The sequence below is a fragment of the Carassius auratus genome, unplaced genomic scaffold (assembly GCF_003368295.1).
Source record: "Carassius auratus strain Wakin unplaced genomic scaffold, ASM336829v1 scaf_tig00012944, whole genome shotgun sequence".
Lineage (NCBI taxonomy): Eukaryota > Metazoa > Chordata > Actinopteri > Cypriniformes > Cyprinidae > Carassius > Carassius auratus.
In genome coordinates, this window is record NW_020524350.1 from 4972 (window position 1) to 28406 (window position 23435).

The window sequence follows — 23435 nt, forward strand, 5'->3', positions numbered from 1 at the left end:
ATGTGTTTAGACACAAAATAGTGCATTATGTTATGAAATGGAGGGAGAGATAGACAGAGACATAATTCTCCTATGCTGCCATGGACAACTACTTTACTGTCATGTGCATACTGTATATAAACCCATAACAGCAGCCCACATCCCCACAGACAACACCTGTCATCTTGTACAATTAACAGAATAAAAATGAATTCCTCTAATGCAATACAAAAAATGCAATCATACACATTTTATATGCTCAACCATGATGCACATTTTCAGCTTTCTGAGATACAAATTTACATTCATGAAAAATATACAATTTATTTCTTCTCCAGCATAACCTATTCTTGATTTGCAAGACTAAAAGAGCACCTCAGGTTATAAACTGCTGAAGTCCTGGCTTATAAAAAATTGCAGCAAATAGGAAATCTAACTCTGATGTAAGCCTTTAAAACTCACTGTTGCCCCCATGCTGCCTTGAGTGAATACAAATGGGTTTAACCAAAGAATGAGTCTTTTTTGTTGTTGCAATTTTGTATTTCACTTCACATTATATAGACATAGAAATATACCATGTTGTCCCATCTTATTGTAACAGTACATGCCAACAGTAATTAGTTGTTGTTGTAGAGTGTTTTTGCACATTCAGCATAAGTTCTTCCATTAGTGTTTGGAAGTGAATCAAAACACGGAATGGAGTTCAATCAGTCTGCTGCCATCCAAAGTGCTTATCGATATGCAGTATGTAATTCTTAGACAGTTAAACTAATAAAGTGCTTAGTTAAATGCCCAGGGCCTATGTAGACCTGTTCAGAATCCTATTATCCTGGAGGAGTAAAGGCAGCCTGAGTCCTTCTCCTCAGCCTTTCCATCTGCATTCATAATTGTCCACCTTTCCAGCTGCGAGTTAATTGTGGAGAATCCAGCTCTGTTTGATCAGATTCCTAATGACATGGGTCAAACGGATACTTTGTGACACCTCCGTGAAGTTCCACCAAGGACTCGCTCCAGGTGATGACGTCACCGGTGAGATGGCTGGAGCAGGACACTTGGTTGTAGATCTCAGTAGAGGTGAGCACACGCGACCACAGCTGCAGATCCGACATCTCACCCACAAAAGACTGTGTGGCATCAAAACGGCCGCCCAGAGTGTCCTGGGTAGAAAACACTCAAGTTGGCATGAGTGTGTTTTGATACTGACTGACTGATTCTGTGAAACAAACCTGCTCCTGTCCAAGGATGAAGACTCCTCCTGGTTTAATGGGATGCCACGGGGACAGATTCTCTCCAGAGCCCCTTTTTACACCGTCCAGATAAGCCTCCCACATGCCGTCACGTGTGGACCATGTTACACAGAGGTGGTGCCACTTACTGTCCGTCAGAGAAAGAGGAAGAGTAACTGCCTACAAGAGGGCAGCACAGGGCATACCTTTGAACAATACAGCAACTTTCAAAAATCCACTACCATTTGGGGTCAGGAGATGTTTTTTTCTCCTCTTCGGTTCACCAAATAGGCTGATTTGCTGCTCAAGTAATACTTTGTATCATTATCAGTGTTGAAAACAGCTGTGCTGCCAAATTCTTTTTGTTGTTGTGGAAAACCATATTTGCTATAGAATTATTTTACCATATAATGGTAAAATGGACATTATAAATGTATTTTCTGTCACTTCTGATTAATTCAATGCATCCTCGCTGAATATTTTTGTTTCATTCAATCAATTAATCAATCAATCAATCAATGGGAGTGTAAAATATATCCCATGCTGTCTGTCAACTGTTTAGAATCAGAACTAACAATGCTTGTCAGTGTTCTATAAATTAATTCTAAATGAATGCCTAAAAAGAACCAACAATGCCCAATTCATATGAATAACTGAATATGAATAACTTTTTGTTGATTCTTTTGAACAAATTGGTCAGCATAATGTTCTAATTATACCATAATATATTTAATTATAATTTGTGGTTCAATAATGAATGAATAATTCAGTAATGAACTGAATAATTCCATACATGTAACTGAATAATTCGCCCATACATGTAAGTGGTGCGCATCGGGAAGCCAATCTGAAAAGCATCAGGGTTCTTGGCCTTCTTACTTGGTCCTGTTAGAGATGAAAATAAGAAACTGTAAAACGGGATTGCATTTCCCAGCACCATAACACCTGAAAGCTCCACTGAAACCTTTAAAAGGCAGTTGGAGACTCAGAACTCCTGGAAGCAGACTATGAAAATAAATTCGCTGGAGTTTTAGCATTTAACCCATTTAGAGCTCAAATAGGTTTCGGGAGAACGAAAAATAAGACCATACTTTAAAGTTCTACTCTATTATTTTATTTTTTTCAAATAAACTTATATACTGCATTAATAAACTTTATTAAATAAATTATAATTTAAGCTATTAGTTTTCATGGGCCATATGTATATGACCCAATGTACCTGACAAAAAATATATAATGTAAAAATATGTCAAGAAATTAAATACAACGTGTGTTTGTGTGTGTGTTTATATATATATATATATATGATAATGATATACGTAAATAAACAAGATTAATTTTCTATTCATCAAACAATTCTGTAAAATAATGTGTCTTGTAAAAATTTAATTTACAAAAAAAAATTATATTAAGCAGCAAAAACTTAGAATAATAATAATTAGAACATGAATTATTAATAGTTGGCCACCAAAAATAACAGACTTGGGCACATTTTTGACACTCAGACTGTAGTAATTCATTAAAATATTTAATAAAAGACAGAATACTTTATACTTCTATTTAGAAGGTTGGGACTGAACAGTTAAATACAAAGCCAAGATTTTACTTACTGTACACTTCAGCACTTAGACGACCTGTTCAAAATAATGTAAATTCAGTTCTATTTTGTCATACTTTTAGGACTTATCACCTGGTTCTGGAGTTCTGTGTTGAAGGTTACTCAGCACTGCATCTAATTTGTTGATGTCTCCACGGACAGGCACTCTTGACCCCGGTGGTTGGATTGAGGTTTGTAGATGGTGGACATGATCATCATTTCCATGGTGTCCACTGCCATGATGGCCATCATCATGATGATCACCATGGTGGTTGTTTTTGTACTGGGTGTCATGATGATCATCGTGGTGGTTGTTTTTGTGCTGGGTGTCATGATGATCATCATGGCCACTCTGATGATTTTCTTGGTGATTGCCTTGGTGGTCAATGTGGTGGTCACTGTAACGGTCGTAGTGATGATGATGGTGATTACGATGGTGGCTAAAGTAATGGTCATCGTGATGGTCATCATGGTGGTTATTATTACTGTCATAGTGATGATGGAGCTGTTCTTCTAGTGCGTTAATCTTCCGCTGCAGGAGGTCTCTCAATGAACTTGAATAGGAACTGGATGAATTTCTTGCCTATAGAAACAAAAATAACAAGAAACAAAAATATACAGTTTAGGCAAGATTTTAAACACAGTGTTTGTAATGCAATGATAATAATAACCAATGCAAATTTATAAAATTAATCACAAATGTTTCACAGAACTTAACCAGTATTTTAAAAAGTTTCATTTTATAAATCTAAGGCTAAAATTATGAAGAAGAAAAAAAATCACCAAAACCAAAAGTTTTTTTTTCAATAACAGACCAGGTTTACTGTACTAATTTGATGTAAATTGTATTTATTTATATAAATAATAAATAAATGCTTGTATTCAGCCAAGGGTACATTAAACTGGTTAAAAATTACAAATTATAATTAGTGGGATGCACTCCAATAAAATAAGTCATTGGAGAAAAATCGGTGGATTTAGAAATCCACAAGAAATTTCCATAAAATGCATTTATATTTTTATTTTAAGTTATTTCCACTGTGAATAGTTATAAATCCATCAGACACAGACTTTCCAGTGTACAAACACACAAGCCAACAAACCAGAAGCAGGACCTCTAGACCGCTCTTTTGCCCCGGCCTGATGAAATATTATAAACCGGATCTCCAGTGTTTGGCAGTTAGCAGTAATCCTTTAATTTCCGGATTCTGTCAGGCATATCCCTGCAGATTAGAAGAGAGATTTCAGTCAGCTGTGCCCCAAGGAAAAACACTTTTGGGGGTAATATTTTATAAAAATACATGCATGTTTTTTGGGGGGTTTTTTTTTGTAAAGGGCAGTAGTGGGATCACATATAAGTTTTATTTACTGAGTTGATCAGTCAACAACATGGACTTGTTGAGTAAGACAAGTCCCTGGGGTGAATAACGCTAACAGCTGAAACCCCCTTGGCTATTGTAATCAGAATTCTGTTACACAATCTTAATGCAAATGATGAACGATGGCTTTCAAAATACATGATAGATAGATAGATAGATAGATAGATAGATAGATCTTGAATCCCCAAGGTTGACTGTCTAATAAGATCTAGGAAGGCTTAAAGGCCATGGTGGATTGGCTTGGCATGCTTACAGTAGTCTCTTTCTGCAGTATTGCTGCCAACACATGAGTCGGTGGTGTTGGATCATGGTCTGGCACTAATAAGCCAGTTCATAAACACTCTACATGTAGCCAGCAGTCTCCTAAAAGGCTTGCCCATTCCACATTTTCACGCTGTACAGCACGCCACCCTTGACATATCACTAGACAGATCTCATGGCATCCTCGTGTGACTGAGACAGAATGAGTGAGAATGTGAAAGACCAAGATGATTGCCAATGACACTTTGGCTTTCAGCTTAGTTAGACTTACAGCAAACATGAAGAGAGACTATTCAGCTGTATAATTAGAGTCCACCAGACATGTTCTTTGGGGTGCTTTTCACACAATGTATTCTTGCATTCAACAAACGGCATCAACAAATGCATGTGTAAAGTGATCAACTATAATTATGACAGTGATATACATTTTTGACAGTGTAATTTCACTCACTTCAAGGGATAGTTTACCTAAAAAATGAAAATTTTGTCATAATTTACTCACCCTTTATTTGTTTCAAACCTGGATAAGTTTCTTTCTTCTAGTGAACAATAAAAAAGTTCATTTAAATAATGTTAGTAACCAAACAGTCAACGGTGGCCATTGGCTTCCATAGTATGAAAACAATACTATTAAAATCAATGGCTATCATCAACTGTTCGGTTACCAATATTCTTCAAAATATCCTTAGTGAGCGAAAGAGAAAATATTCATAATCATCGGTTGATGACCATTTTTTCCATCTCTGTTTTGCAAGACATCAACTTTTTTTAACCAGTTCTTTTTGCTTATTAAAGAACTGTCCACAACTAGCAGTGCATGAATGCATTTGTGAATTGTCTGGTACTCTTACACACTAATCAGAATTATTACATTCGAGAAACATGAACTTTGTCTCAGGAATCACTTACCGTAACACCTGTCCTGCTATAGGCCCTGATCTCAGCCTAATTGTAGTGATACTTAAATGAATCTGTTGAATCATTCACAGTCTGTTGGCTAACTAGATAAAGGGAAGTAGACTGGTGTTTAGCTCCTTAAATCTGTCTGTATCATGTCACAAACAGATGTCATGGATTTACATTTACACATGATTAGCTCTAAAACTTTTTTTTTTAATTAATTTACAATGTTTTTTTTTCATCTTCAAAGAAAAGGACATGGGTTGAGTGCATGCAATCATTCAGAGATACAATAAATGGTTGGTGGTAGAATAGGGAATAAAAGGTCTGGACTAACGGTAGACTCGTGGTTAAAAAGGCAACAACATTTCAATCCCAAAGAATGGTGAACTGTCACGCTGTCTAGTCTCTGTTTCCCTGGGTGTCCACTAGTGGGCTCACTTCCCCTTAGGCACTTCACCGTAGGCACTAGAATTCCTCTAGTCTGGTCCGGTCTTCACAGTAATTGCACTCCTGTTAATTGCACCAGTTGCAGGAACTTGATTGTCATTAGCCTCCTTATAAATACCAGTCTTTCCCTGTTGTTTGTATGGAGTCCTTACCCTTCGTCCTCCAAGATTCTTCTTTGTTTGCTGCTGCGCAGCATGGCCGCCAACCCAGCACCACGAGGCAAGATGGCCGCCAGCCCAGCGCCAAAGCACAAGATGGCCGCCGGCCCAGTACCAGTGCACAAGATAGCCTTCAACCCAGCACCACAAGGCAAGATGGAAGCCAGCACAGCACCACAGCACAAAGAGTCAGGTTCCCGTTGACCCTCCAGAGTCGAGTCATGTTCCAGTTGATTCTCCAGAATCAAGTCAGGTTCCTGTTGACCTTCCATAGTCGAGTCAGGTGCCCATTGACTTTCCAGAGTTGAGTCAGGTTCCGGTTGACCCTCCAGAGTCGTGTCAGGTGCTCGTGGACCCTCCAGAGTCGTGTCAGGTGCTCGTGGACCCTCCAGAGTCGAGTCAGGTGCTCATGGACCCTCCAGAGTCCGGTTTAGTCACCATCGACCTTCCAGAGTCAGGGTTAGTCACTTTCGACTTTCCAGAGTCAGGGTTAGTCACATCGACCTTCCAGAGTCAGGGTTAGTCACCGTTGACCTTCCAGAGTCAGGGTTAGTCACCGTTGACCTTCCAGAGTCAGGGTTAGTCACCGTTGACCTTCCAGAGTCAGGGTTAGTCACCGTTGACCTTCCAGAGTCAGGGTTAGTCACTGTTGACCTTCCAGAGTCAGGGTTAGTCACCGTTGACCTTCCAGAGTCAGGGTTAGTCACCGTTGACCTTCCAGAGTCAGGGCTAGTTCCTGTTGACCATCCAGAGTCGAGTAACAATCCAGTTGATTCTCACTTCTCTGTGGAACTACTCGAGCTTCTCCATGGCTCTGATGAACTACCAGAGTCTCTCCTCGCCTCTGCGGAACTTCCAGAGACTCACCATGTCTCAGTCGAACTCCCTGAGCACCCGACTGTTCCTGTTGTGGCCACGGAGGCTACCCCTAACATGTTCATGTTCTATGTTTCAGACTTACTCAACCAGACTTGTTCTCCTGTTGGTCCGACCGCACGGATGTGGTCGTCTTCTGCTCCACCCTGGGGGGGGGGGGGTGTCTGGTTCGACCACACAGATGTGGTGGTCTTCTGTTCCGCCCTGACCACACGGTTGTGGTGGTCTTCTGCTCTGCCCTAGGGGCCTTCTGCCTCGACCACAAGGATGTGGTGGTCTTCTGCTCCGCCCTGGGGGGCGTTTGGTTCGGCCACACAGTTGTTGTGGTCTTCTGCTGTGCTCCGGGGGGCGTCCGCCCCGACCACACGGTTATGGTGTTCTTCTGCTCCGCCCTGGTGGGTGTCACGTGATGTCCTTCTTGGACTTGTGTGTTTGACTTCTTGGTCATTCATCTGCCTGTGTCTTTCTTTCTGTTTCCTCCTATGGACCTGGCCCTCCGTCCCTCCCCCTGATCCTCCGCCGGTCAACCTCCCTCCTGGGTTTCTTGTCTGTGTCTTTCATTCTGTTTCCCTCTAAGGTCTGTCTTCACAGTAATTGCACTCCTGTTAATTGCACCAGGTGCAGGAACTTGATTGTCATTAGCCTCCTTACAAATACCAGTCTTTCCCTGTTGTTTGTATGGAGTCCTTACCCTTCGTGTTTCAGCATTCTCGTCCTCCGAGTTCCGGTTACCTTTCCTGTTTCCTCTTTTTGTTTTGTTTGTTTTCTTGGACTGCTTGTTTGGTTTTGACCCTGGCTTTTGTTTGACAACGAATTAGATTATCCCATTAAACTTACTTGCGATTGGATCTACTCTCCTGTGTCTCTCTATTACACGAATCGTCACATGAACCAAGAAAAGAAACCGTTTTACTTTGGAAACTGTTTCTGCAATTTACTTGAAGTTACTATGGACCAAATACATAAAAAATATCATGAAGCAAAAACTAAATGCAAGTCAAAATGACCAAATAGATGTCATTCTTGTTTGCATTTAGAGGAAGCAATCAGGCACTTGTCAATTCAAAGCATCCATAATATCCTACAAAACTTCCTGTAAAATTTGACTATAATAATTGTCCAAGTAGGGCATAATGTTTGTACCAATATTAGCATGGACAGGTGTCCTTAGAATAGACATATTGAGATTAGTTCACCTAATGAATCAGGTCAAAGTACCTCACGAGGTACTGTGTCCTTTGTTGACCACATATTAAAACTATTAAAATTTCCATTTGCGCAATGGTTTTATATATACAAAAACCTTATATATTTGCATAAGGGGACCTCCTGCAAGCTTTAAACTGAACCACTAATAAGCTTTAAGAAAAGTATTGTTTTTCACTGTAAACAACAGTAAAAAGTAAAGTCAGAAAGACATCTTTCTACTATTATTAAAAAAATAAAAATCAATCGCTAAACAGTCAATTAAAAGATTTCTATTTTAATTTAACAAAAACACAACTGTAAAAACAGTGTATATGATCTGTAGGAAGGGCATAGTTATTGTCCATTGAAATATCCACAATATTCATGCATTCCTCTTCTAAAAGACATTTCCCAACTATATTTACTCAGTGTGTAACCATGCAATATAAATCAGCAATATAATCAATATCTAAATACTCAATCTAAAACCTAATTTAATATTAATAACCTATATCAATATTTTGGCAGCTCAAATTTCTCCAAAAAGGAAGAATTAGGTTTGCAAGGGCAAAAACTGATTATCTTACAACTTCAGTTTTCCCAAAACAACATGGCTATTCATTCTCAACAAAAGTAATGCTCATTATATTTGATAAGTAAAATATCAAAATGAAGATTAATTATACAATAAAATGACACTATTATAATCACAATCAATCTGTACCATACCTTTTGAAGTAAATTTGAATCAGCTCCATCAGAAAGTTACCAGTGATCCTGACAATTAATATTTATTCTTATTTTATATAATCTTTTGTTTAATTTTCAGTTTTAATTACAGTCTAAGTTTCATTCATTTTATTTTTGCCATATTTACCTAATGTATGTGTTACCTAATGTACCCTTTGTTTCCATGTTAGTTTTAGTAACTCCATACGTCAATTATTCAAAACTCATTTTATGGCTCGAAAGTTTGGGCACCCCTTGCAGAATCTGTGAAAACAGGAGTAATTTTCAAAAAATAAGAGAGATCATACTAAATGCATGTTATTTTTTATTTAGTACTGTCCGGAGTAAGATATTGTACATAAAATATATTAACATTTAGTCCACAACACAAAAAAAATTGCTGAAATTATTAAAATAACCCCCTGAAAAATTTGGGAACCCTTGGTTCTTAGTACTGTGTGCTGTTACCTGATGATCCTCGGCTGTCTTTCTGTTTTGTGATGGTTGTGCGTGAGTCCCTTGTTTGTTCTGAACAGTTAAACTTTGCAGCGTTCTTCAGAAAAATCTTTAAGCTCCTGCAGATTCTTCAGTTTTCCAGTATCTTTGCATATTTGAACCCTTTCCAGCAGTGACTTTATGATTTTGAGATACATCTTATCACACTGAGGACATTTGAGGGACTCAAACACAACTATTGAAAAAGATTCAAACATTCACTGTTGCTCCAGAAGGAATCAAGATGCATTAAGAGTTGGGGCGTGAAAACTTTTGGAATTTGAAGATCAAGGTAAATTGTACTTAATTTGTGTACCGGGAAACATACAAGTCTTCTGTTGCTTACGAAGGGCAGAAATAAATGGAAAAAAAAATATATTTCAACAAAATAAGACAAATTTGGCCATCTTCATTGTGTTCTGTTGCCTCGTGGCGCTGGGCTGGCGGCCATCATGGGCAGTGGTGCTGGCTCAGCAGACGTGTGCTTCCTCTCCCTTCTCTGTCCGCCATGGTGAGACAGCAGCTCCGATCCGTCCCACACGAGCCCCGGGTTGAAGGGGGGCCATGGTGGAGAGCGATACTCAACCTCCTCTACGACCTCCCCTGGTCCCACGAAACACGACCAGGCGGGTTCCCTCTAACTGACTCTTTCTCTCCCGCTTGGTGGCTGAGGAAGAAACATCAAAAGACATACCGCTGGATCTGTGTGTGATAGAGTCCTTCTGTCACGATCGGGACACAGGAAAACACAGAGAGAGATCCAAGTGCAGGTATGTCTTTTATTGGGGTAATCCAAATCGTTATCCAGTCCAGGCAGGGGTCAAAACCAAAGTAGCCAAGCAACATAAACAGACACTAAACACACGGGCAAGAACAAGACTAGAAGTGGCATGATAATTTACAAGGACTCTGTGACACATACTAAAACAGACAGGGTATAAATACACAGGGAAATGACAATGCTAATGGGGAATTGGCTGAGTGCAATGATTAATGACCAGTGACAGCTGAGTGCAATGATAGACAGAGATTGTGGGGAAAGAGGACATCTAGTGGTTACCCAGGGAACACAAACCAGACACTGTGACAGCGATCATACAGAAATCATTCTAATTTGCTGATTTTCTCGTATTTGAAATATAAATCTTTTGTAACATTATAAATGTTTTTACTGTAATTTTTCATCAATTTATTGCTACTTGCTGAAAAAGTGCATTGATTTATTTCTCAAAAATAAATAAACAGCTACATAAAAAAAATGCTGCAGTTAAAATTCATGTTTGTTGCCCCCAACTGAAGCCATCTGGCTTGTGGCACATAAGTAATCTGAGTTTGTGACCCTTGTTGTAGGGGAATAATTCCCTAACACTGACAGCCAATATAAAAATAGGCAGATGTTATATTATACCCTGTTTAATAGGCTGATTGGATTTCTGTTGGGGCACCGCTGCCTGGTGGCGCCACTTACTGGACAGTGTTGGTAAAGCAGCGGGATCTATGAAGGTTAGTGAGAACACAAATCAGAGCCATCGCCATGCTGAGCACATAAGACTGCAGCACAGTGTCTGTCTCTTTCTCAATGGCTCTACTTCCTTCTGTCTGATAGGGCTACATAATACAAATGAGCACTAACCATGTCAGAACATCATAGATTCACTGAATGAATTGAATATAGATTGGATTGCAAGCATGTTGAAGCTGCAATCATCTCAACAGCACACACAGTGGGTATAGGAAAGAATAACCCCCCTTCACATTTTGTTCCGTTGCAGCCTCAAATGAAGACAGACAGTTTTTGTTTTATCCAGCTGTATCAGTGCTACTTACTTATAACATTCAAGTAGAAGACATAACATCAACAGGGTTGGTGGAAGGAAAAAGGATCACCTGCTTATGTCAGTATTTTGTTGAACCAATTTTTTCTTTTTTTTTTAAAGCCTTCTAGCTTATTGGGATACATCTCTAATATTTTTGCACATCGAGACTTTGCAATATTTGCAGAATGGCTCAAGTTAATTTCAATAGGGTGGTGACTGTTTGGACTGCAGTCATCAAGTCATTCCCCAGATTTTGAATGAGGTTTAAGTCTGGGTTCTGACTGTGCCATACAAACACATTCCCCCTTTCATCATGCAGTATACTCCCAGTTCTTGTCTGCGTGCTACAGAATTGTTTGTGATTGTAGCTCTGCTTTTCTGTTGAATCTCTAGCTTTCTATAACTCTCTGTTGTTTAGAGTGATAAAAATAAACTTAATTCACATCATATATCCGATATTATCTATCAAACTAATTTGACTAATTTGATTTGATCTGAGCGTTTGATTTAAATTTTAAACGGCGAGTGCACTGTGCCTACAGCCGGTTAGCTTGACATTCACATTTCCATCCTTGTTACTATTTGCATCCATCACTGTTTTCTTTTTTTTTCTTTTGCATCATCACTTTTCTCTCTAAATCCGTTTTTCACGAGTTCATCAAACAACTGGTCGCAGATGGACTAGTTAAACCAACCATCTGCTCGCCTCCTCACGCCACAGAAATTAAATAATTCTAAACACATAGAGACTTTCACCTAAATATAACATTATAGAGACTGTATCTGTTCCCTTTAAATGTAGATTAAAGACCCATCTTTTTAACCTGGCTTACACATAACACACTAACACTAAACACTTCCCATAACACAAAATGTCCTTGTTGCATCTTTAGAAGAATTCCATCTATGCTAATATTAGCATTTCTCTCTTATTAGCCACCAGATCCAGTCTGTATCCAGGTCACATGGTCACTGCAGTCACCTGGTCTCCGTACGTATCCAGCCCAGATGTTGGATCAGCACCTAGAAAGGACCTCTACAGCCCTGAATGTCAGTGTAGACCAGGACAACTAGATGAGCCCCAGAGACAGATCCACAGTCAAGACCATATCTCCTAGACGGACACTGGGACAAGACCACAGGAAACAGAGGATTCTTCTTCACAATCTGACTTTGCTGCAGCCTGGAATTGAACTGCTGGTTTCTCCCAAGGTTTTTTCTCCATTCTGTCACTGTCGCTGTTGCCTCTGGCTTGCTTAGTTGGGGAAACTTAATTTCCAGCCATATCTTTGACTTTACTGGATATATACTATTTAAACTGAACTGAGCTGGATGATGACATCACTGAATTAAATGATGAACTTTTTGCATTATAGACACACTATTTTCCTATGTAATGCTGTTCAGTTACTTTGACACAATGTGTATTGTTATAAAGCGCTGTTTAAATAAAGGTGACTTGACTTTCTCCTTCAGCCACTGTGTGGTCAGTTCTGCTGTGTGCTTTGGGTCTTCATCATGTTGGAAGGTAAAACTTCTTCCCATTGACAACTTTCTGGCAGAGAGCAGATTTTCCTTAAGAATTTGATGGTATTTTGCCCCATCCATTTTTCCTTCTGTCTTGACAAGTGCTCCAGTCCCTGCTGCAGAGAAACACCGCATAACAGGACATTACCACCCCCATACTTAACTGTAGGAATGGAGTTATTTTTATACAATTTAAATATCAATATCATTCAATCATTATTTAAAACTACAGCGTAGCTATGATGCAGAAGTATAAATTTAGCTTTATCTGTCATTTATCTGTCATATTGTCATATCTTTCACTTGGATTACAGCTCTGGATAAAACAAAAATGGTGTCTCTGTCTTCATTTCAGGCTGCAAAGCAACAAAATGTTACATGCACAATAGTTCACCTGTTCTAGTTCACTAGCTCATCATTTGCTCATCCTGACATTGTTACAAAGCCTCTTGATATTCTTTGTTAATAAAAAGAATTTGCCAAGTTACTGTGTTGAAAAAAAAAAAGACTGGTGACTGAGGGGTTCAGTCTAAGCCAAATCTTGACTGACTGAATATGTATAATGCTCTAAAAGGAATAAATGTAAGTGTATTTAACCCAGTGGGACACTGTCCAGTAGGCACCCCTCGCGCACCTCCATGGTCATATTTCACTTGACATGCCAGTGTGACATCAAAAGGGAACTTTACATTTGGCTAATCCACATAACTCACATTTACATAACATCTGTAAATAGCCTTAACCACCCTACTTAACTACTATAGTTGTCAAGAAAGTTTGTATTGTGGCATCAAGGACGTATCTGTTTGTGTTCTTAGTAACCAGATCGGTTTCCCTGTTCCTGTTTTCAACTCATTTTTAAGACATCAAAATTTACACTAATTTAGCAAACTTGCAGGTCTGACTATCAATTTAGTAATGCAGTTTTAACAATATAATTAATTCACTAACAAATAAAATAAAGTATATATAATTTAAATAAATAAATGAACACAACCTTTCAACTGGAGATGCTTTAGTGAAATAAAATAAAAATACACACATACATACATACAGAATTATTAGTTTAATCTGCATAAAATCTTCAGATTAAGTTTTCTAAACTAAAATTTTAACAATTCCTTGACGGATTAAATAAATTCTTTGTTTGACCTGCATTGTTTTAGCTGGTCCATTTAATTTTGCACCGTTGTGCTGTGCAGGCAGTCTAAATCAATATTTAAAGTAAATTGCTATGGTTGAAATACTGACATTGACACTGCTTCAGAATTCCAGGCCTCATTTTCCCAGAATTACACTCACAAACACTTATACACATACATGCTGTAACCTCAGCCTTCGAGTGGGCTTGGTGCCATGCTTTTTAATGTCATTAACAGGTGGCTTTCTAAAATAGAATAAAAAAAAAAGCTCATGTGTGTATTCACACACATAGCGACGCAAGAAGATACAAACATCACGCTGGCATAGAGACGCACACTGAAATCTCTCAGACACAGCAGGGCAGCCATGAAGTAACAACTGACAGAAACCGACCCAGTGCCAACGTCCCTAAACAAAATCATTGATATCATTTTGCCAGGACATGGGCGTGATCTTTTTCAGATGCATACAACCCCCCACCCCCAAATACTAGCGGTGTTCTATATCAACATCCTCCCTCTTTAAACCCCTCTTACGTACTTTCTGTCGGTCTTAGAGAAAACCCCTCTGCAAACCAGCCTACACGTATTCAACAGTCGACAGGTCAGCTGCTTGTTTGTGCTCTTTTGATTCACTGTAAAAGTACCTGCTTTGTTAAAGCACTGTTAAAGTACAATTAAAAGTCATAATATTTGTTTTTGTTGCAGAAAACTTTAATGTGTGTCAATCTGGAGCTTACAGTATGTGCTTTCTTTATTATTAACATACTAGGTACAATATGGTATGCTAGAACAGCAAGTCATGTTTCATGTTTTTTTTGTCTAAATATACTTTTGCTGTTTTGCAGTATTAGCACATCCTATTATTCCTCAATTGTGCTGTAGTTCACATCTGAAGAATTTTGGCTATTACTTTCTGTAAATTAATAAAGCTAATGAGTTAATCAAGAGCTGCATGAAACATTTTTAGATGTACGCTGCATGTTTTATCCAGAGTCTCTGCTTCTGCCACAACAGCAAATTAGCTTTTGCAGCATAAAATGGTATAAAAAGGCATACAAATACATTTTAAGTTTTACATTGATACACTGTTACTATTAAAAGTCAAACAATTTATTGTTTTTATTTATTTTTGTGGGTGGTCCTACAGTAAGAATGTTGTTTTGAAATCGAAATCATGGGGGTTTGCTGTGACGTGATTATTCTCAGCATAGAAAATGCTTTTGAAAGAAGTCTCTTAATCCCACTAAGATGCATTTATTTGACCAAAAAAAAAAAAAAAAAAAAATCAAAAATGCATTTTGAAATGCAATTTATTCCTGAGATGGCAAAGTTGAATTTACTCCAGTCTTCAGTTTCACATCCTTCAGAAATTATCTTATATGCTGATTTGCTGCTCATTAAACATTTTTTTTTATTAATATTAATCTTGAAAAGAGATGTGATGCTTAAGGGGATGATTCACCCAAAAATGAAAATGTGATGTTTATCTGCTTACCCCCTGGGCATCCAAGATGTAAGTGACATTGTTTCTTCAGTGGCACACAAACAGAGATTTTTAAAACAAACCGTTTGTCTGTCAGTCTTATAATGGATGTGAATGGGAATCACAGAAAAAAACATAAAAAAACAACAACAAAAACACACAGACAAACCCTAATTAAACCCCACGGCTCATGACGATGCACTGATGTGTAAAGACACAAAACGATCAGTCTGTGCAAGAAACTGAACAGTATTTATATTGTTTTTTACCTCTGATGCACTGCAATGCCTGTACTGTCTAAACTGTATGAGCGCCTCCTCAAAACACAGTGTGAGGAGTCTTCTTCTTCTTGCTTTACGGCAAATCGCAGACTTATAAGTGCATTACCGCCACCTATCTCTCAAGTGGACTACTGACACTCCTAGAGATAGGTGGCGGTAATGCACTTATGAGTCTGCGATCCGCCGTAAAGCAAGAAGAAGGAGCCACCTGTATAGTCATTTGGTTTTGTTTGTGTATGTTTATTTATTATTTTTTTAAATTGTTTGTTTTAGCCATGATTCTCATCCACTTGCATTATATGACTAACAGACTGCAATGGTTTGTTTTAAAAATCACTGTTTGTGTCACCTTCATCTTGGATGCCCTGGGGGTAAACAGATAAACAACACATTGTCATTTTTGGGTGAATTATCCCTTTATTATTTTTATGTAAACCATGATACTTCTTTCAGGATTAATATAAATAATAGAGACTATAGTAGATAATGCAAATATAGCAAATATAGATTATATTTACATTCTATATATATATATATATATATATATATATATATATATATATATATATATATATATATATATATATATATATATATTATTTTGAAACAATGTAGAAGTCCTGACTGACACATTTAATCAATTAAATTAAGACTATAATTGTAAATATAATTCTGTAGTTCAGCAAGTAGTTATGTATTCATGAAACACAAAATGTAAAATTTTTGGGGTAAACTATCTTTTCAACACTCTTAAGTGTTAAAATAATAATAATTAAAAAAAAATAGTATGTTCAAAATATTGATCCAGTAACGATTCTGCAATAAACTGAATCATGACATTTGTTTTGTGACATATACTGTAGCAAATCATGGGGCAGTTGGTCAACATTTTCCTCCATTTCATAAAACCGTGATCAAACTTTGCCATCAAAGTTTGATCTACTGTTTCATCATGTTCTTCATTTTTTTTTTTTTTTAGAGTAACCACCCCAATCGCTGACTTCTTCATTTCATCATTCACATCTTCAGGCTGTATTAGCCCTCATGTCAGCACTCTTTGTGTGAATAGGCAATGCCTTCCCCTGTCCTGCAGCTCCCAGCATCCTCCAGCTGTCTATCTGGCCTTAACGCCTCCATTATTAACATCCTCTGCTGCATCTTCTTCTGACAAGTCCTATATAAGAAACACATTTGACTGGCCTAGATTGATCTTGCTCCAGCACTAACAATCTTTGTTTGTCCTCTCATCTGATTATTTTGATCTCAAACATCTAAGACTTAAATGTCCTTTCAAAAAAAGCCACTGTCTCTCATTCATTTTCTGGATCTTTGAGCTTACAAGTCAACCATGTGGTCCACATTCATCGTTCAGGATGAAGAGGTAAGGACGGTGAATGCATCTCCTGGAGTGCACCAACCTTCTGGTGGGCTGGAAGGGTTTTTGGGATCACGGAGCGGACACAAACGCAGACACAGAACACACTCCAGTTCTGGAGATGGCATTAGCGAAAGCCAAGAGGGCAAAATCAAGCTGACGTTGTTCATGGCTGTAATCGGCATCATGCTTACTGTGCTCGGGATGGGAACAGAGTTCTGGGTGGAGCTTAAACCATCCAAGAGCTTCTACAACAATCAGACGTGTCTAGTAGCACATTATGGCTTATGGAAATGCTGTACCAAGATGATCTGGGTGTCAGATATGGACCCAAAGCAGGAGATCTGTGGGCCTTTGCACTTACAGGGAGGTAAGAGCTTTTTAAAAAATAAATGTCTCAACTGGAGTAGATGAATTCGGAATAATCCCTCAGATTAACATCACCTTTTTGGATCCCATTATAGAATCCAATTGCACCTTCTTTAAGTTCTACACCACTGGAGAGAACATTGTCCTATTTCAGAAAACGCCAGAAAAGGGTGAGTCAATACACACCCCTCTATCTATCTTTAGATCCCATTGCACTAATGCAAGTTTCTTTGCGTCATCACTGAATGCTGATGCCATATACACATTTTTCACCTAAACATGAAACGTATATGTTGTTTGAGCAGCGCCAATTAGAACGAATGATAATATAAAGGAAATAAAATAAAGTAAAGTAATGATTGGATGGTAGGTGTTTTAGTGCCATGCCTGGCCTGCTTCCTTGGCTATTTTCAAGTGTTTGCAGAGCGATATAATTTCCTATGAGAACTTAACCCAGCACAATTTAATAAAATATGTTAAAGAGATATTGGCATTATATATTATCTGATCCCAATTACTGAAAATAAATTATTGAAAAATATTTGAGGTCGTTCATACCCCAACCAATTCATTTTTTATTTGTTGATAAAATAAGACACTATGGTGGTTTTAAGATATGAGGGTGGTATGCAACATTTTACAATAAATTAAGGAATGAAACATCGCGCAATTTTCAGTAACATTTTACAGTATGATTCCATTTGTTAAGATGAACTAACAATGAAAAATACATATAAAGGATTTATTTATCTTAGCTTTTTAATTTCAACATTTACTAATACTGTACATTGATAAAATCAAAAGTTATGTCTATTAATATCATTTAATGGACCTGTGCTAATATTAAGTAACAATGAACAGATGTATTTTACAATAATTTGGTAACACTTTACTTCTTTATTTTACATGAACTAAGCATGAACAATACTTCTACAGCATTTATTAATCTAGGTTAATATTAATTTCTACATTTACAAAAAATTGTGCTTGTTAACATTAGTTAATGCACTGTGAATTAACAATGAACTAACAATGAAAAACTGTATGAACATTAACAAAGGTTAATAAATACTGTAATACATTTATTGTTCATTGTTTTTAATGTTAGTTGATACATTATTACCAATTTCCTAAGAACATTACCTGTATAATCATTTAAAGGTGCACTCATTAATAATGTGCTAATTAAAAGGCTAATGAAGTTACTTTTAAGAAATGTCAATAAGATGATGTACTCTCACTGCACACGAGTGTCTTTAAACTGACAGCAAAACAAAAAAGCTGGAAAAAAGCTATAAACTTGCTATAAACAGTATATAGACAAAGAAAAAGTATGAAGGCACAGCAATCAATACATATTTATGCATCTGTGTCAATGTAAAGTCTAAAAACGATTGAACACAGAAGTAAATGTAAACCAAACCTTACAGAGTGCACCTTTAAAGTAAAACATGTTCTAAATGGTATACAGCTCAGTATGTATCTGTTAAAACTCCTCTTCTCCCATCAGATCTGACAGTAGTGTCGGCCATGTTTGCTATCATTAGTCTTTTCCTGATGTTGATGGGATCTATTTGCATTATCATGGCAATAAGCAAAGGTGTTCAATTCTTCCTGAAGCCAGCCGCAGTTTGCTTCATACTGTCAGGTAACATCATTACGCTCTTAGTCAGCACCTCTAAACTAAATAATACAAATGCATTTTACATGATCATTCTTTGGAATCTTCATACACCTCTGTTCAAAGGTCTGGGGTCGGTAAGAGTTTAGAATATTAATGAAAGAAATCTATAATGCTCACCAGGGCTACATTTATTTGATGTGTAAAAAAAAAAAGAAGAAAAGGTGAGTGACATGGCGCCACGTATGGTAACCCATTCTCGGAATCTGTGCTCTGCTTTAGTTAGTGAACACAAACCCGGAGCAGTGGGCAGCCATTTTTGCTGTGGCACCCGCGGAGCAATTCAGGGTTAAACTGATCAGAAATACCGTAAAACGGCAATATTGTAACATTATTAAATTAAAAATAACCGTATTATATTTTTGTATATTTTAAAATTTAATTTATGACTGTGATGGTAAAGCTGAATTTGCAGCATCATTACTCCAGTTTTCAGTGTCACACGACCCTTTAGAAATTATTCTAATGTTGATTTACAGCTCAAGAAACATTTCTTATAATCAATGTTAAAAACAGTTGTGCTGCTTAATATTTTTGTTGACGCCACGATGCAGTGCATGCAGGATTTGTTGATTAATAGACAGTTCAAAATAACTGCATTTATTTAAAACTGATATATATATATATATATATATATATATATATATATATATATATATATATATATATATATATATATATATATATTATATATATATACACTATACTATATATATATATATATATACTGCACTTTTGCTCTATTTAATGTATTAATGCTGAACAAAGATTAATTTGTAAAATATATATATATATATATATATATATATATATATATATAAATCATACTGACCACAAACGTTTGAACAGTAGAGTATACACTGATTTTTTTGTTTGTTTGTTTGTTTCTTTACAATACATATTTCAGAGTTGTTTTCCTACTATCACTTTAAATCAGACCTCTCTGCTAAATGACATTTACTGCACAAATACACACCTAACAAATGATGTAAAGACTGCTTTTATTCAGAACCCACAAGGAAATTTCATAAAATTGAAAAGAATCAACACGCAAAAGTGCAGTATGGCACTTTGGAGTAATAACATTAAGCGCAAGAAATTTGGAAAAGACAATGCACTTATTATCCATATTGCTGTTGGTATTATCTGTATTGTGTGTATACATCTGATAATATGTTTTCTTCATCTCTATCTCTCAACAGGTGTCTTAATATTCCTCTGCCTCATAGTTTTCCACCAATCAGTGCTTTCATTCTTAACAAGTGACCAATCCATACCTCTACACCATGAATTGTCATGGTCAGTGACATGTGTAGGCTGTGCCGGGGCTCTGGTGATTGTTGCCGGGGCCTTGTTTTTGATCCTTGTTCTTCCATACAGTCCTTGGGAAAAGTGCTTGCCTAAGAAGAAGAGTGACATCTAGTGGTGTGGGGGCTGAAGTGCAGAAACCAAGGCAACATGACACTGTGCATAAATTGGCACCAGAGAGGATGCTGTTGGAAATGTAACAGGAAGTGGGCCAGACATTTTGGCAGTGTTTATGTACCATTAGAATGGAACTGTTCAGTGGTGTGATCAGCAAGCATAAATTATAATACATATAAGCTCATAATTTTAACATAATAGCTTAATTGCTTTTTTTGTGTAAAACTCAATTCATGTGCAATATTTCATTTTTTGTTTGAACTGTTCATTTTGTTAATGTTTTTACATTATATAAGACATATGTACTCTATGACAAATATAATCTAATATTTATATGTAGTCAAACAAATCTTACATCGTTAAACTTGTATATGTTGGTGGACTTTTATATACAAATTATATATTATCATATACAAAAAGGTTCTGGGAACTAGTACATTTAACCTTTTAAGTTATGCTAAAATATCATTGTGGTATAAATGTAATTATTGACATGATTGGGTATTCAGACACAACCAAATGGAATCTGATATTGCATATTTGAAAAACAACCACTCAATTTATTTTCTTTATTTATTTTTTTATTTTTTTTGAGTAGTGGAAAAAACTGTAGCACTGTAAATAAATAACAAATAAAGCGATGATTATTAACAGGAATATAAATGTATATGTTTTGGCTGATTTGCAAGAGTACACTGATATTTTGGAAAAAGATATGCTCTGTTTTAACCTGTGAAACATGTCATCAAATTCATAGACAGAGGGCAATTTAGTCTTTGAAATGGAACTTCAGGTACGTCATGGTGTTTCCAGTTATAATGAAAAGCTAGTTTTTGGTTTTAGCTGTGGTTTGAGTCTGGCAGCTGACAGTGCCAATGAAAAGCCCAGTTGATTCATCTCCGGTTCTGACCAGCCCTCTTCATCTTTAGGTGGTCGCTTGATGACAGCAAGAGACGAACCGAAATCAAAAGCATTAATTAAAAGCCCCAATGTCTGCTGCTGCTGCTCCTGCTGCGTCCCTTTGTGAAGACAATATTTGGTTGAGATACAACTACAGTACTTGAATATCTGGAATCTGAGGGTGCAAAAAATCTACATTTTGAGAAAATCGCCTTTAAATTTAGGAAGATTGGACCTTTCCTATCAGAGAAGACCACACAATTGCTTGTCCAAGCTCTTGTTTTCTCCAGACTCAACTATTGTAATGCTCTCTTGGTGGGCCTTCTGGCATGCATTAGTAAGCCTCTGCAACTGATCCAGAATGCAGCAGCAAGAGTGATCTTTAACAAGCCGAAGAAAGCCCATGTCACACCTCTCTTCATCAGTTTGCACTGGCTGCTAATAGCCACTCGCATCAAATTCAAGGTACTGATTCTTCCCTTCAAGACAACCACTTGCACTTCACCAATATACTTACACTCGCTAGTTCAGACTTATGCACCCTCCAAAAGCTTGCGTTCTGCAAGTGAACGATTCCTCGTGGTGCCATCCCACAGAGACACAAAATCACTCTCACAGACATTTACCTGTACTGTTCCCAGATGGTGGAACGACCTGCCTCAATTTGAGCAGCCATTTGAGCAGTCTTTAGCCGTTTTCAAAAAACATCTAAAGACATCTTTTTTCGCCAGCACCTGACCAATTAATACTAGCACTTACCTATTCTGTTTGCTCTAATTTATTTAAAATAAACAACAACAACAACAACAACAAAACACCTTGTTATGTGTACTGTGCTAGACTAAATGAGACTTGTCAAAGCAGCTGTATACTGTTTCTCTCTTGTTGGTCTGATTGCTTCTATAGTTCTCCTCATTTGTAAGTTGCTTTGTATAAAAGCGTCTGCTAAATGATTAAATGCAATGTAAATGGAATCATTGCCAGATCACAGAAGATGGAAGCAGATGATTACTGAGATAGAGATTCGTAGCAGGTAAATAGCATGGGTAGGTGTATCAAACTGCCAAAGTCACGTGATTTCACTAAATGAGGCTTCGTTATGTCATTACTGTTTAAAATTTTCAGTACCATCTTCAATTCCCTTTAAGAGGAAGTTGTGCTCATCCCATGGTGGATTTTCTATTTACACAGAAAAATTAGCAAGAGCAAAGATCGAACTCATCTCCAGAGATGAAACAGAGTTGCTTGTGCGCGAACAAATAGGAAGCCTAATTCTGATACATGCAATGGCTATCCTTTATAACATGCAGGCATTTTTATATTCATGTTGCCTGCACAATAATAATCTTTTACATTTTAATCTTTTATTGTTTCATATTTAAAAATGTTTGTGTGCTGCTGCGCGTCCCTGTGTGTAATAAGCAAAGTGAACGTGCACTGTGGACATGCCCAGGGGTACATATATATAAATATTGTGCCATTGACTTTAGACTTTAGACCAAGTTTGAGTTGGTCTATCGCTAATATCAGTTCCTCAAAATAGCGTGTCTACAATGCGCCTGAACACAGCTGTTTTTAAGACCAGGACTCCCATGGGTGCAAATGCATTTGCTATTTAAACAACACGTTGCACGATGGGAAAATGCGTAGGGCTGAAACTAGCCAGGTATATGATAGGGCCCAATAACTCGCTCATTAACAGTGACTTGCTGCCACAGGTGACTTTAATTTCACATTTCAAGTATATTTTCATATTTTAAATATTTTTATATGTTTATATTTACTCTGTTTCTATTTCTATTTTGGTCATTTTCTGGTAAGATATCTATACTTTCAAATACTTTCTCCTCCACTTTTAGCTGTATAATTTTCTACTTCAGAGGTCTTATCGTACACATGCATTTTAATAAATGTACTAAAAACAAAGTTTTACATGAATGTTTTATATATATATATATATATATATATATATATATATATATATATATATATATATATATATATAAAAGAGTTGTGAAAATATGAGTATGCATTCTTATCCTAAACCATTTTTTTTGTCCGCTGTTGATCTCTCCTGCATTAGTACACTTGTATATGTGCAGACTACACATGCACTTCAGCATTTATCAGATATGTGAAATGACATCCCAGCCGAAGCCAAGATTCTATTGCCTATTTCCGTCCACCCATTTCG

The 23435-nt window shown here is 37.1% G+C and overlaps 2 protein-coding genes across 3 annotated transcripts; one reads left to right on the top strand and one right to left on the bottom strand.

Annotated features, from left to right (window-relative positions):
* Window positions 1–516: 516 nt before the first annotated feature.
* LOC113073832 (neuronal pentraxin-2-like) lies at window positions 517–13222 on the bottom strand. The gene is made up of 5 exons (XM_026246581.1): window positions 13217–13222; window positions 2896–3385; window positions 1999–2090; window positions 1206–1385; window positions 517–1136 (listed from the first exon to the last, which is right to left on the bottom strand). Exons 1-5 carry the CDS (start codon window positions 13220–13222, stop codon window positions 927–929), a joined length of 978 nt encoding a protein of 325 aa, XP_026102366.1. The 3' UTR covers window positions 517–926.
* A 950-nt stretch (window positions 13223–14172) lies between these two features.
* On the top strand, window positions 14173–21038 carry LOC113073833 (voltage-dependent calcium channel gamma-6 subunit-like). Of its 2 annotated transcripts, none has more exons than XM_026246582.1 (5): window positions 14173–14328; window positions 16471–17236; window positions 17331–17405; window positions 18746–18883; window positions 20119–21038. In XM_026246582.1, exons 2-5 carry the CDS (start codon window positions 16840–16842, stop codon window positions 20337–20339), a joined length of 831 nt encoding a protein of 276 aa, XP_026102367.1. In that variant the 5' UTR covers window positions 14173–14328; window positions 16471–16839; the 3' UTR covers window positions 20340–21038. The 2 variants fall into 2 exon arrangements, with proteins under 2 accessions (XP_026102367.1, XP_026102369.1); XM_026246584.1 differs by lacking the exon at window positions 14173–14328 and adding an exon at window positions 14450–14465.
* The last annotated feature ends 2397 nt before the right edge of the window (window positions 21039–23435 follow it).